This window comes from Homarus americanus, unplaced genomic scaffold, assembly GCF_018991925.1.
Source record: "Homarus americanus isolate GMGI-L3 unplaced genomic scaffold, GMGI_Hamer_2.0 scaffold7626, whole genome shotgun sequence".
In the NCBI taxonomy this organism is placed as follows: Eukaryota; Metazoa; Arthropoda; class Malacostraca; order Decapoda; family Nephropidae; genus Homarus; species Homarus americanus.
Genome location: NW_024718273.1, coordinates 17,093,498 through 17,106,743, shown reverse-complemented (window position 1 = coordinate 17,106,743; position 13,246 = coordinate 17,093,498). Strand labels below are relative to the sequence as shown.

The 13,246-nt window shown below is 35.1% G+C and overlaps 1 protein-coding gene across 4 annotated transcripts in view; it reads right to left on the bottom strand.

Annotated features, from left to right (window-relative positions):
* The window catches only part of LOC121859487 (condensin-2 complex subunit H2-like), a 35,916-nt gene that overhangs the window by 5,706 nt on the left and 16,964 nt on the right, over positions 1 to 13,246 (bottom strand). For all 4 annotated transcript variants that reach the window (XM_042356320.1, XM_042356319.1, XM_042356321.1 and 1 more), the window contains 10 exons: positions 13,075 to 13,171; positions 12,711 to 12,867; positions 10,758 to 10,920; positions 9,730 to 9,867; positions 8,640 to 8,850; positions 7,317 to 7,492; positions 6,449 to 6,568; positions 5,784 to 5,897; positions 1,846 to 1,988; positions 254 to 500 (listed from right to left, as the gene is read on the bottom strand). In XM_042356320.1, coding sequence (XP_042212254.1) covers positions 326 to 500; positions 1,846 to 1,988; positions 5,784 to 5,897; positions 6,449 to 6,568; positions 7,317 to 7,492; positions 8,640 to 8,850; positions 9,730 to 9,867; positions 10,758 to 10,920; positions 12,711 to 12,867; positions 13,075 to 13,171 — 1,494 coding nt within the window. In that variant the 3' untranslated portion in view covers positions 254 to 325. The remainder of the gene's footprint in view (positions 1 to 253; positions 501 to 1,845; positions 1,989 to 5,783; positions 5,898 to 6,448; positions 6,569 to 7,316; positions 7,493 to 8,639; positions 8,851 to 9,729; positions 9,868 to 10,757; positions 10,921 to 12,710; positions 12,868 to 13,074; positions 13,172 to 13,246) is intronic.

The window sequence follows — 13,246 nt, the reverse complement described above, 5'->3', positions numbered from 1 at the left end:
AGTATTATTGAAAGATGAGAAATTAAAATATTATTTAGATATAAAAAGAAAATGTTGTAATAACTTTTACAACAATTAGTTTGGGACATGCAGTTGTCAGTGAGATTTCTGCTTCCAATCATTCATTCGCTTTCATATACCCTCCTGTAATTATAGAACATAATGCACTTTACGAAGGATAACAAGTTCATATTATAAAATAGGAAATACATCACCTTTTATACAAACCAGTAAATTTAAAATTAGCACTCACAGAGCATGACTCATCAATAAGGCACTGTAGCTCACAATGATGTATGTAATAACACACTGTTGATCATTTTGGTCATCTCTTCATCTTGATACTTCCTTTTGAAGGTTTCTTAGATTTATGCTGGACATTATCACCCAAAGTAATGTGTGTTATATCTGCACAGATAGGGGTAGGTTCCCCAGAATAAACTCCAGGGTTATCCAGTTGTGAATTTGATTGAAACTTTGCTTTCGTGCGACCCTTTCTCCTGGAATAAGGAACAAACTTTGTATTTCCTGGGGAAGAAAAACAGACAAACACAAATTCTTGGCACCAAATGATATGCAACCTCACATCACACGTTTTGCCTCACTCCCTTTTCTCTTCTCCCACATACAGTACAAGTTTTCTAAAGTCTCAGATATGAGGGTTTCACCTTGAAAACAAATTGTGACCCAGCTTTAATACAATATCCATCAAAGCCTATAATTCTGCACCTAGAAATCCTAAACTAGGGTGGCTGGAGCCTAATAAGATGATAGCCATCTCCCCCCATGATGCTCACCACCCAAAACTTTAAAGGAGGGGGGGGGGGGGGCTTTGGATTAGCTCCAAGTGCAATGTGACACACCCCCAACAGGGCATCTAATCCATGACTGTAGAGTTATAAAGTGGCTGGAGCTAACCTTCAAATCCTTTTCCTTTATGCAGACCGTAATGTTATACTGGACACTGGAAGAATTACTGTCTAGTTGATGACTCGGGTAATAAGCCTCTCAAATTAAGAATACAGTAAAATTTATCTCCAACCTTAAGTTCATCATGAGGTCAAGGAAGCTCCATGACCAAAGCTGAACAATACCCTGTCTAATTGGATTAACATTTGTACCATTTACAGTCACTCACGCACGCACGCACACACACACAAAAAAAAGGTACAAATCGTGAAAGGCTTTACAATAGAAACCTCATAAAAAATGCTAAAAAGAGTAGATGAAAAAGAGTACACAAAACAAACATACGTACATGGAAAAAATAAATAAATGAGTACTCACTGGAGCACTGTAGATTCCTCTAAACTGATCTTGTTAGCCGAGTTATTAAATACCATCGCTCTTAGATTTTTAATTCTAAACTTGGGTGGTTGCCTTTGTTCCTCTCTATGAGTAGACATTAGTTATAAATTCCCTTGGACTTCCACACACAAATATAATGGCAGGAAAACTGAAGAAGTTAAGAGAGTTGCAACAAGTCAAAAGCGTCATGCAATAGATTATATTTAGTTAGTTCATGTTGCTCTATACTTACCCAATTCATACATAAACTTTATAAATTATCACTCACAATTATTATTTTTTTAAACAACATTCAACAAGAAGATGATGTGGAAATAATGAAAAAGTAATGTAATGAAACTGAACACAAAGACATTTGTGTTTCAAGTAGAATTTCTAAAACAAATGGGATATCAAATATTTGACTAAATTATGAAACTCTTACTATAAATGAGACCTTCCCAATAATTTAAAATTCAAGTTATCTAAGGAAAGAAAGAAAGAAAGAAAGAAAGAAAGAAAGAAAGAAAAGAAAACAAGGTGGGCCATAAAACTCACGGGAGCGGAGAAGCTTGTGAGGGTGCAGCATACTCCTCCAGTTCTTCATGGTGACGGACTCGGGAAAGAAGAGTTAATTCCAGACAGTCCATAGCCAAGTCCCCTGGTTCTGTTTCACTCAACTCTATATTATACGTATTTGCCTAAGAGTGCGGGAGAGATAATTTTTTTTTTCAATACAGTATAATAAATCATAGACTAATAACTTACTTTTAGGAAACAGAGGAAGAGGAGGAGGAGGAGGTGGAGGATCATCCTTAAGAATTTTCACAATTGTAAATAATACATAAAAATGGACAGTTAACAAGAGCACAGTAAGAGGGGCACATAAAATACCCATCACAAGGCAATACAGCAGTGGGTGAAGGCGTTGATTAGAAACACATATTGAAGGACAATATGCGATTATATATAAATATACTTTGTGATTCTCAACTTTTGATTCAGGGACCTGGTTGTTCGGTGTAAATCATTATGTATGTCTAAGTTTTGTTATGTTATCTTCATCAGTTTAAAAGGTATAATTGGTCATCCTAAGTCATTATAAGATGTGAAATGCCTCTACCTAATACATTACATCCTTTCAAAACAAGTGTGTGATTATGATCTAAAAATTATGATAATGTTCATATAAATTAACCAAGAAAATAAAAAACTACTGGTGCATGGTATATATACCATGGATGGGACCATTACATGAATGTATTTGTAACATTCAGTTGTGAACTAATTTTAGATACAGAATTGTAACTCTTCATAAAACTGTCTAGTTATGATACATACCCATGCAAAGATTAATAAAACATACCTTATGTGTAAATACAAGAGTTATCTTCTGAACAAGGAAAATTTTCCCAACATACCGAAAGACAAACTCATACCTCATATTCACTTTTTCAAAAGTCATGCAAATCCTTTGACTAGCAAACATAAATTTGTATACAGTACATGTCATAGCATTAAACTAGGTGCATATTTTATGATTACCTTTTAATGCTAAAACTTATATTGTAGATTGATTTCACAGCAACGTGTGCTAAGTCCTCAGAAACATAACCTCATTCGTGCAAAAATTCTCCAGCCAACAACAGCTCAGCCCCACAAGAACATAAGGCTCAAAGCCATGCGCTTCCTCACTCACCAGAGATGTTGAGCAAATCCTTACCAGAGAGTGAAAAAGCAGACAATTACTGTGATTTAAGTGAAGGAAATATGAGTCATTAATTAAAGAATATAAGGAATACCCATTGTGTAATCCAATAACATCCCTTCAACCTAGTTTGACTCATCCTGGTAATTCCCTTCCCCCATCCCAGGTGAACTGAGCTGTATTGACTCTAATGTGGCTTTTAGTTTAATAGTTTTCATCTTTTCCTTTCTACTGTATACAGTACATTTTACCACTCTGTAACTGAAAAACAAAGTCACTCGTAAAAGAGGAAATGTCAAGTTTTACAAGTACAGTGAGTTCTGCTATAACGCGTGTTTTGACAACGCGAATTTGCTCGAACGCGATTTATGAATTGAGGAACGATATTTGTAAAACGCGAACTCGTTTGCTCTAACGCGATTCCACTCGAACGGTTGTTGTGGCTTCAGTTCACGTTCGACATCACATGTTCAATTGAGTTATGTGTTTTGTTTGTGAACAATTGCAGAAATAATGTATGTAATATTTATGTATACAGTATACCTATATATTATAAGTAAATTGTAAAACTTTACATAAAAGAGAAAATCAAATTACATAGCGTTTTACACCCGCGCTCTCTTTACATCACACACAGTGTTTACAGTTCACGTTTGACATCACATATTCAATTGATTTATGTGTTTTGTTTGTGAAGAATTGCAGAAATAATTTATGTAATATTTATGTATACAGTAAACCACTCACAAGGTCCTACAGTACCACTAATTATTTTATACTGAAACTTACGTTTGGTAAGCTGGATTAAAATGAAGATTACCGGTATATTAAAATAATAAAAATGTATTATAAACCAGTCTAACATACCGTAATAAACACAGCTGCTATTATCATCCCCCCCACCCCCATTTGCCAGTGACAAGAAAGGGAAAGTGACCTTGACTGTGACCGCCTGTGGCTATTTTTAGCCGTCCTTGTGTTCGGAGGTGGTCAGTAATGCATATCTGTATATTTACTGATCATAATACTTATCTCTTATAAATAATTCATTTAAAATTTATTTTTTTGCAAAGAATATTCAGGAAATGACTGCATTAATTCTTGAAACTACCTACAGTGGTAAATTTAGGATATAAATAATGAACAGAAGTCACGTCATGGATTCGGAGTTTGGTCCTTAACGATCACCATAAATGTAGCCTCCCTTTTTCGCGAAACACGTATATAAATTAAAGAAAATACTTGCAGTATGTTTAATATATTACAGTATATTATATATAAATAAATAAACAAATAAATTCAAATTCCCTTATCATCCTGTGTCATATACAGAAATACTTGAGTCCCTGAGCGAGTACACAAAAAGAAAACGGAGGACTAAGACATCCTGGAGTGGATAGAGAACGGACATCTCTACTGGGGGACTCAAACGTTTCTCATGTTTTGTGGGCGCTCTAGCATAATATGAATAATATGTAAATTACAATTTACATATACTGTATATATATATATATATATATATATATATATATATATATATATATATATATATATATATATATATATATATATATATATATATATATATATATATATATATATATATCTTGATAAAATCACACGGGAAAATGGAAACAACGGAGTACCTTAGCTTTCGTCTTTCGTCTTGAATAAAGACGAAAGCTAAAGTACTCCGTTGTTTCCATTTTCCCGTGTGATTTTATCAAGATTTATCTTATCCACGTTTTCATTGTGGATTTACATGAAATATATATATATATGTAAATTGTAAAAATTTAAATAAAAGAGAAAAACTAAATACGCAGCGTTTAAAGTGTTAAAGTGTACTGTACAGTGTTGTGGCTTGGCTCAATGTTTACAGTTCACGTTCGACATCACTTGTTCAATTGATTTATGTGTTTTGTTTGTGAAGATATACCTGTACAGTATATGTAAATTGTAAAATTTTAAATAAGAGAGAAAAACAAAATAAGTAGCGCTTAAAGTGTACTGTACATTGTGGCTTGGCGCGGGGTTATGCAGTGTTTACAGTTCACGTTCGACATCACATGTTCAATTGATTTATGTGTTTTGTTTGCGAAGAATTGCAGAAATAATTTATGTAATATTTATGTATACAGTATACCTGTACAGTATATGTAAAATGTAAAGTTTTAAATAAGAGAAAAACAAAATACATAGCGTTTTAGACCCGCGCGCTCTGTTTACTCCACACTTTGTTTGAAACACGTGAAGTTTTTAAGTGTCCTCAGTGAATTCTGATTACTGTTTCTCCAATTTTGTGACTATGGAAAAGAAGAATATCTCTGGGAAGCACTCTGGTGATCGCATTTCCGGTGGTGATCGTAAAAGAAAGGCTATAACACTTGAAGAAAAGCTTGATGTTTCATGACTCCTCAGCCTCAACATCACCCTTCTCCCCCATCAAGTTATATTCATATCTTTTCAAGGTAAAGTGTAACATTTACTGTATGATTTCATTATTAGATATGAATGTAACATTTATTTAGACTGTGCTATCCTTTGTGTTAGGCTAACTACGAAATTTTTTTTTGATTTGGAGTAATCTGAACCTAACCCTATTTTCTCCATAAGCCCTGTTATTTCTATTACACGAATTTCTATAACACGATGTTTTACAAGAACACTACTATCGCGTTATAGCAGAACTACCTGTATACTGGCACTTTCTTATAATTTTAATACTTTGACAACCTGTGTGAACCTATTAAAAAAAAAATAGAAAAAAAAAGCACACCACACTTACCAGCATGAGGCATGAGAGGAAGTGTCGAGACACTTCTCGTGCATCTTGACCCTTTATCACCTCACTAAAAGATATAGTCTGCTTTCGTCCATTGTCTGGAAAATGACTTAAAACCTGCAATTCAAGGAAAAAATTTATACGTATAATTAAAAAAACGAAACAAAGGTCTGTAACACCAATCTGTGGTGTGTACAGTCTGCATTTGACTCCTATTTATTTGTGGACAGATTACCCTTGTCTTAACTAGGCTAGGAATTGAAATTCTATAATCAATTAGTGAATTACTGTACTGCACAGTATATCCTGCTGATGGTCCAAGGACACTTGTTTCAAAAGCCAGCAAGACAAAGGGCAAAAGTGGCACAAATAAAACACTAGTGACTAAGCATCTGCATATTGAGGGGAGGTGATAATGATTTCTCGTAAACAATTACAGGATCACATTGTTACAATCGGTCAATTGCCTCATAACTGTTGATTGGCACTTTTGATCTGACTTGGTCCTCCACCTATTGCTAAACATGCAGAACAGATTTGGCAGAATTAAAAAAATTCAGTGTTCCTTATGAAACTGACACTGTGCAACCAGTAGTGATGCAAAATCATGAAACAGAGTTCCTTTATACAATCTATCACATAAAATGATTTAAAATGTAATAACTCACCTGAGAACCATATTTATGAATATCAAACTCTTTTCGACATTCCTCCTCTGCTAACTTTGGCAATATGGCTTCCCTCCACTTATTCACATGTTTTACAAGGGCAGAGGAAGTAACATGCTCCTAGAAGACAGAAAAAGGCAGAGTTAATTATCCAACTTGGAAGTATTAAAAAGAATTCTTCACGTATATGAAAAAAATTATATACTATCTAATCATATACAAAACCTTCCCACAAACTATTACCGTGGTAGAATAAATATAGATTTAATGCTGCATTAAATTGTGCAAAACTGATACCATGGCAACACCTAGCCAATTTTGGTGCAAATCTGCAAACCTGGTCTCAAAAACATAAGAAGCTACGAGTTCAAGCAAGACACGTATAACAGAACTTGCTCAGAAGTGGCTTCTCTACATCCCATCATAACTAAATACACCCTGATTGGCACTCGATCACCGAGCTAGTGGGTGTTTGTTGGCGAGATACAAGACAGCTGCTCATTAACACAGAAAAATAAATACTCATTAAGAAAATACAGTACAGAATAGTGATAAATGCTTCATTGCAGATCCCTATGCACACAAAAAGATTTGCCAGGTTGGGTCATATTCCCACTGCTATGTTCCAAATGACTCCACCATCCAGTCTAGATCATTTCTTCATCCACTATCCAACCAGACCTCTCTAGATCTCACTGCCTCATTTACATTGTCTGACCACCTTATTTTCAGTCGTCCTCTGACTCTTGTGCCTTCAACTATTATATGCTGCCATAAATCTTTCTATTATAAGTGTGTGTGTAGTCAGGAACAATCAATTAAGTACCAAAATATGTCCAAGATTCTTCTCACACCAAATAATACTCACCTGAGCATTAGTAATATAATCAGCAACCCATTTCTGCACCAAGGCCTCATAATCACTGGCAGGTTCATCAAAGGTGTTATCACTTAATCTCTTGGTGATACATTCAGGCCCTCTGGTATTATCATGTGGCTCCGGAAGAAACAATGGAGGGGCTGGCAGATCATCTACATCACCATCTAAGAAAGAATCATAAATGTTAAACACAATACAAAATTGGACTATGTGGTATAAATATAAACCTTTTAAGGATAATTCCTGAAACTTTAGCGTTATGACAGTCAGGACAACCCCGCAACCTATTTTATATATGTAGTGCACTGTCAGTACTATTTTACTACAGTGGGGTATGCTATCACGAATCTAATTGGTTCTAGAACCTCGTTCGTTATAGCATTCGTTCGTTATAGGATTAATCCGTCCCAGGCCCCCAAATAAAACCACTTAGCACTGAAAATTTTCTGTGGAAAATGTAAAAAATACGGAACTTTATCTTACCTTAGTGTTGTTCAGCATGCAGGTACCCCTAAACACTGGCACAGCACTATCACTTCCACTGGAAGTCTTGGCTTTAAGGTCCTCAAACAATTGTTTGGCCTTCTCACAAATTATAGCTTCACTAATGCTATCACCTGTCATTTCTTTCTCCTTTATCCCCACTAAGAGTAAATATTCCATCTCTTCAATCACATTACACCTTGCATTGCTAAGTCTAGAGATTCCCTTAGCCACTTACACAGTTTTTAACTCCACTTTATTCTTCAAAATCGTACATATAGTCGATTTAGCCGTCCCATATTCATCACTAAGTTTCGCAATGCTTGTTCCATTCTCACGTTTTTTTATGATTACTTTCTTAGTTTCAAGGGTTATTAGCTTTCTCACTCGCTTTGGACGATTCATTGTTACAATTGTACACTTGTATAACAAAATAGTTATACAAATAACACGAATTTCCACATCAAAAGACGAAATTTCAACAATAACAGCAGTGCACTGGCTACACAATGAGACAAAGATGGCGCCTGACGCTCTTGTTGTGAGCCGCGGTACAACAATATTCATGCGCCAGACGAAATAGTCCCGTATTCATCCGCGTTCGTTGTAGTTGCGTTCGTTATAGCATTCTCAATTTTATAGGTAAAACCGTTCGTTATAGGAATATTCAAAGTAGGATTCGTTCGTTATAGCATACCCCACTGTATTTTGAAGCTATAAGTACTGAAAAGTAAACAATTGTGTTTTCATTAAAACTTTGCTGTGTTTTGCAAATTATCAATCTTATACAGCTGTCTGTACTGTACTTGTCAACTGTGTCCAACTCACCTAAATCTGCAGCTCCATCACTACCAAGGGGGTCGTCAAGCTGTTCTTCCATTCTTTGCTGAAGTTCAGTGTCTTCCAATACCTTCTGCAGAGCTTCCTCTACGTTGAAAGCTTTTCCCTCTCTTAGCAAGTTGTTAACCCGCTTACATTTGCCAAGTTCGAGTCTGTTCGCAACCTCATTATTGACTTCCTCTATAAGTTCTTGAGACGCCTGTTAAACAAAATAAATAGAATCCCTTTACAGATACTGTACTGTATACTATACTCTATATGGAAAAATATGCATTATGAGTTATAGTAAATGTGATATTCGTAAATAAATGAAAGCATTGAAAATAGAGAAATAATAGAAAAATACTTAATAAGTTTAAATTGAGATAAATACGAGGACCTGGGGCATTTCATACACTGAATCAAGAAACAAATGTGTCAGTGATGAGAAGAATGAAGGACAAACTGAGTTACAGAGTAATATTGGGAAAGAAAGTAATAGGTGCATTGAGATGTGTCGAGAGAGGAATGTACCAAAGGAAGCAAAATTTTGGGTATAGTATAATGAACCCTTGATCCAAAATTACAAGGTGGATATGAATCACAGTCTTTGGATGAGGGGCATATTATCAACTTAGAAGTGAGAGAAACAATGGGCTTGAGATCAATAAATGGGCTGAACAGGATAAAGAATTAAGATACAGTACACAGAAATTAAAACAGAGGAAAGGAAATGAAAGAAGTAATGGATAGAGCTAACCAGGGTTTGTCGAGGTACTGTGGACTAACTGAGAGAATGGAAACTGATGTCTTGGTAAGATAAGCATATAATTCAAAAGGCAGGTTGTAAGAGAGAGAAGGGAAGAATAAGAAGGTAAAAGAAGCATTGGAAATTAAAGGGAATGAAGACTTAGGACACAGCCTCTTTTTAAGGATGTGATGGCCAAGTTCCCAAAACTGGCAAGCACAGTCATGAGAGCAACCTGATGAAGGAGGTCAAACTAGAAATGTAAGTGTGACATGTTTATTAGCTTTTCTACTCTAGGCATGTTTCAGTGTTCTAAAAAATAATCCAACACCTAACTGAAAATTGACTTACCTTACAATTCTTAGTGGATGAACCGATTATTCCAGTTATCTCTTTAGTGATGTGAGACTCTATGGACGTAAGTATTTGGGCGTTTTTCTTGTTCTTTTCTTTCTTACCATTTTTGGCACTCTTTCTGTGAGACACAGACTGCCAAAGAAACACAAATTTTAACATACAAACAAATATTACAACACAATTAACATCCTGTTCATGTATTGACCAGATCTTATGTAGCTAAATATTTACCACTCAAATAACCACTACATGAGGAGGAACAGGTGCACCAAACTCTACAAAAACAACTTTATACTCATTTCCAAACAGTATGTTGTTGGGGGAAAGGAGGGATGGTGATTCAAGATTTCTATTAAAGAATGCTTCACCTATCTATATACACTTGTTTACTAAATTGACTTTGAAGTGAGACTGTTTCTGTTACTGTATCTATTTTCATGTGTGAGTGTTTAACTTTGTTTAATATTCTTTAAGCTTATTCACTGAAAATTCCAAGAACTTAACTAATGAGATGATCAAATGAGTGTCCCATGGGTGACAGCTTAAATTATAATGTTTATGGTCAAGAGTACAAAGTCACTTGGTCAAATATAATTTAATAGGTTCGATTCTCAGCCAAAGTGGATGACTGGGTTCCCTTCCACACTTGCTCTTGTGCACTGAGCAATGGATGGGTAACTATCGTGTGTACCTTACGTGGACTGCCATTCTGCCAAGAGAATGAGTTAACCCACTAGCTGGTAAATGTTAATAAATCAGATCAGTACCTGTCAGGCCACCCTGCACCGTAAAAGGAAAATGCATGTATATTAGGTGAGTGGGTGAGACAGGAGGAGGGGGGGGGATACTGGGATATTGTTGGACCACTCTGCACTATGAAAGAAAGATGCATCTTAGTGCTCCTTAAACACATGATAAATGGAGACCTGAATTAATGGCAGGCATTCCACACCTAATCATATGAGATCTGCAAGAACTTATATACTTCATATTTAAACTAGTTCAAAGATAAAGGCTCCTACTTGTGTGTGAAGGTGACAGGCACATGGTAGAGGTTTACGTAGTCTTCCAGCTCTTATTGGTCTCTTAGCAGGAGTTTCAGCATGGGGGTTGATTGGGTTCCACTTATCAGTCAACGTAAGTGTAGTAACAGCTTCAGTCACCGGCCCTCCTCGTTTTCTAAGGCTATACATGTTTTGAAAACATTCAATGTCACATCAGTTGAAATGAGAGACCAATTCTGTACATATATATAAATGTATAACAATTTCCTCTTCCCCTCCACACCATTTCCCACAATAAGAGTAAGTTTATATTAATATCCTCAGGTATCAATAAGATACTTCAAAAGAGATTTGCCATGGAAATCTATGAGTTAAGCTGGGGATTCACAAAATCACATATGTCAAGAGATAAAGCTTACCAGAAACTTTTGGATCTTGGCATTTTTGAGAACAATTAAGCTGATTTTTGGACAGATCAGTTAAAAAAAATAATAATAATAGTTATAAAAATAAAAAATAAATCCCAAGCTACTGAAAACTTCTCATTTATAATAACGGCCCCATAACTCAGCACAACATCTGATAACCATTACGTTTTTTAGTACAGTACTCAGTATATAACTACATATAATAGTGTTAAATTCATCAGAATTTACTGTACTGTGCAGCGCCTGTGGTGTCACACACAGTACAGTACTGTTCATTTGCCTCTTAAAAGCTCATCATTAAATTGCCCTTGCTGTTGGTAAATACTCAATACAACTCTGTTTTTATTTTATTATATACTGTACAGAAGCTTATTACCTATAAGTCGGCAAAGCCTTAGCTCCATAGGTGCCATGCTTTGGTTTTTTTACTGTATTGAAAATACGGGTTCCAGATTTTTTTCTCAATGCTTTAAAATTTTGAGTCACATGATCAACAGAGAAACAGTTAGAACACACCATGACCCTACAATAACATGATTATTGTAGCAGTCATAATAAGAGCTGAACTGAATTTTTATAATCCCACCAATACTTTTCACTAATTAGTAAAATACAGTCTGAAACAAAAACAACATTAACTATACTATAAGAGCAATGATGCATATCTCTCAGGGTTAACCACACTGGGATATACCAATACCCTGTTACAATGTACAACACAGTCGTTACACTAATTAATGTTATCCACAAATATCAAAATCTTCATCAAATTCTGACAGGTCACAGTATTCAATGTTGACAAGATTGATATCTTAAACTGTCTGTAATATGCAGTACAGTAGTACACTGTTCATTACCATCTTTGTGTCATATTTTTTTTAACACCAACTGAAAAATATTTTAAGATTATCTTATATGCAAAACATATTGGATTCTTTCTTCCACCATTGGCAAAACGTACAAAACAGATGACCTTGCAAGCTACTCCCGCTTAAGGAATATTACTATTTGCTTACTTCATTTTTACATTAACAAATGATATCCCAAACCATTATTAAACCAATGAAATGCTCTAAGATCATGCATAATACCGTTTAAAAATGTAATAGAAAACTAATTCCAATAATTTCTTAGATTTTGTTGAAAAAGTTTTATTGTCAAAGCTGAATACCATAATCTTGTAATAACCTTAGCCAAGTGCTAGACCATATCAATCTCACCATTTTTGTTATGATGATAACTTCATATTAAGAGCATTGATATCTTCTGAATCTTAATAGTGTACTGTATCATTTTCCTCTGATTTAAAATAATAGATAAGTATATATAGAAAAAAAAGAAGATAATGACGACCTGAGCCACCCACTCTCCCCTATCAAGTATGGCCTGAGTATCAACCTCCACCCCCATCTTAAATAATAATTCCCTTGCAGCCTGAACATATTCAAAGTACATGTACTGTATAGGTTCAACAACTAATATCATTATAGCTGCATTTCTTCTACTGCATGAAACTCAATAAATTAAATACTTATGCATTTACCGATCAGTGGGAAGGTCAATGACATTCAGATTATTATTATTATTCTTGGGGTCATCTTTCTTTTCACAATCCTTCCCCTCATTCATGGGCTGCTGAACGTCTTCAGGAGTGTCCAAGTCATCTGGGAGATCAGCTGCACCATCATCATTATTAATATCTGCAATAATAATAATAATAGTAACAAATCATGAGAATGGTGGACTCAAGAACATAGCCAAGGCTTCTGAAGTAGCTACCACTAACATAGATCCCATTCACAAAGCAAGTTAGATTTTGAGAATGGAAAGGGAAGGTGTAAAGTGCATCATCTTTCATATTCCAAATCTAAACTGGAGGAAGAGGAGATAAAAAATAAAAGCCTCACCTTCTTCAGCATCAGGTGGAACATCTTGTTGTGGAGGGGCTTCAGTTACTGGTGCAGTTTCTTTACCACCAGTTTCTGCATTCTCCCCATCTGTATTCTGCAATGAAAATTACCACCACACATTATTTAAATACTGTTAGCTGTACTATTATATATAAACTAATAAAAAACA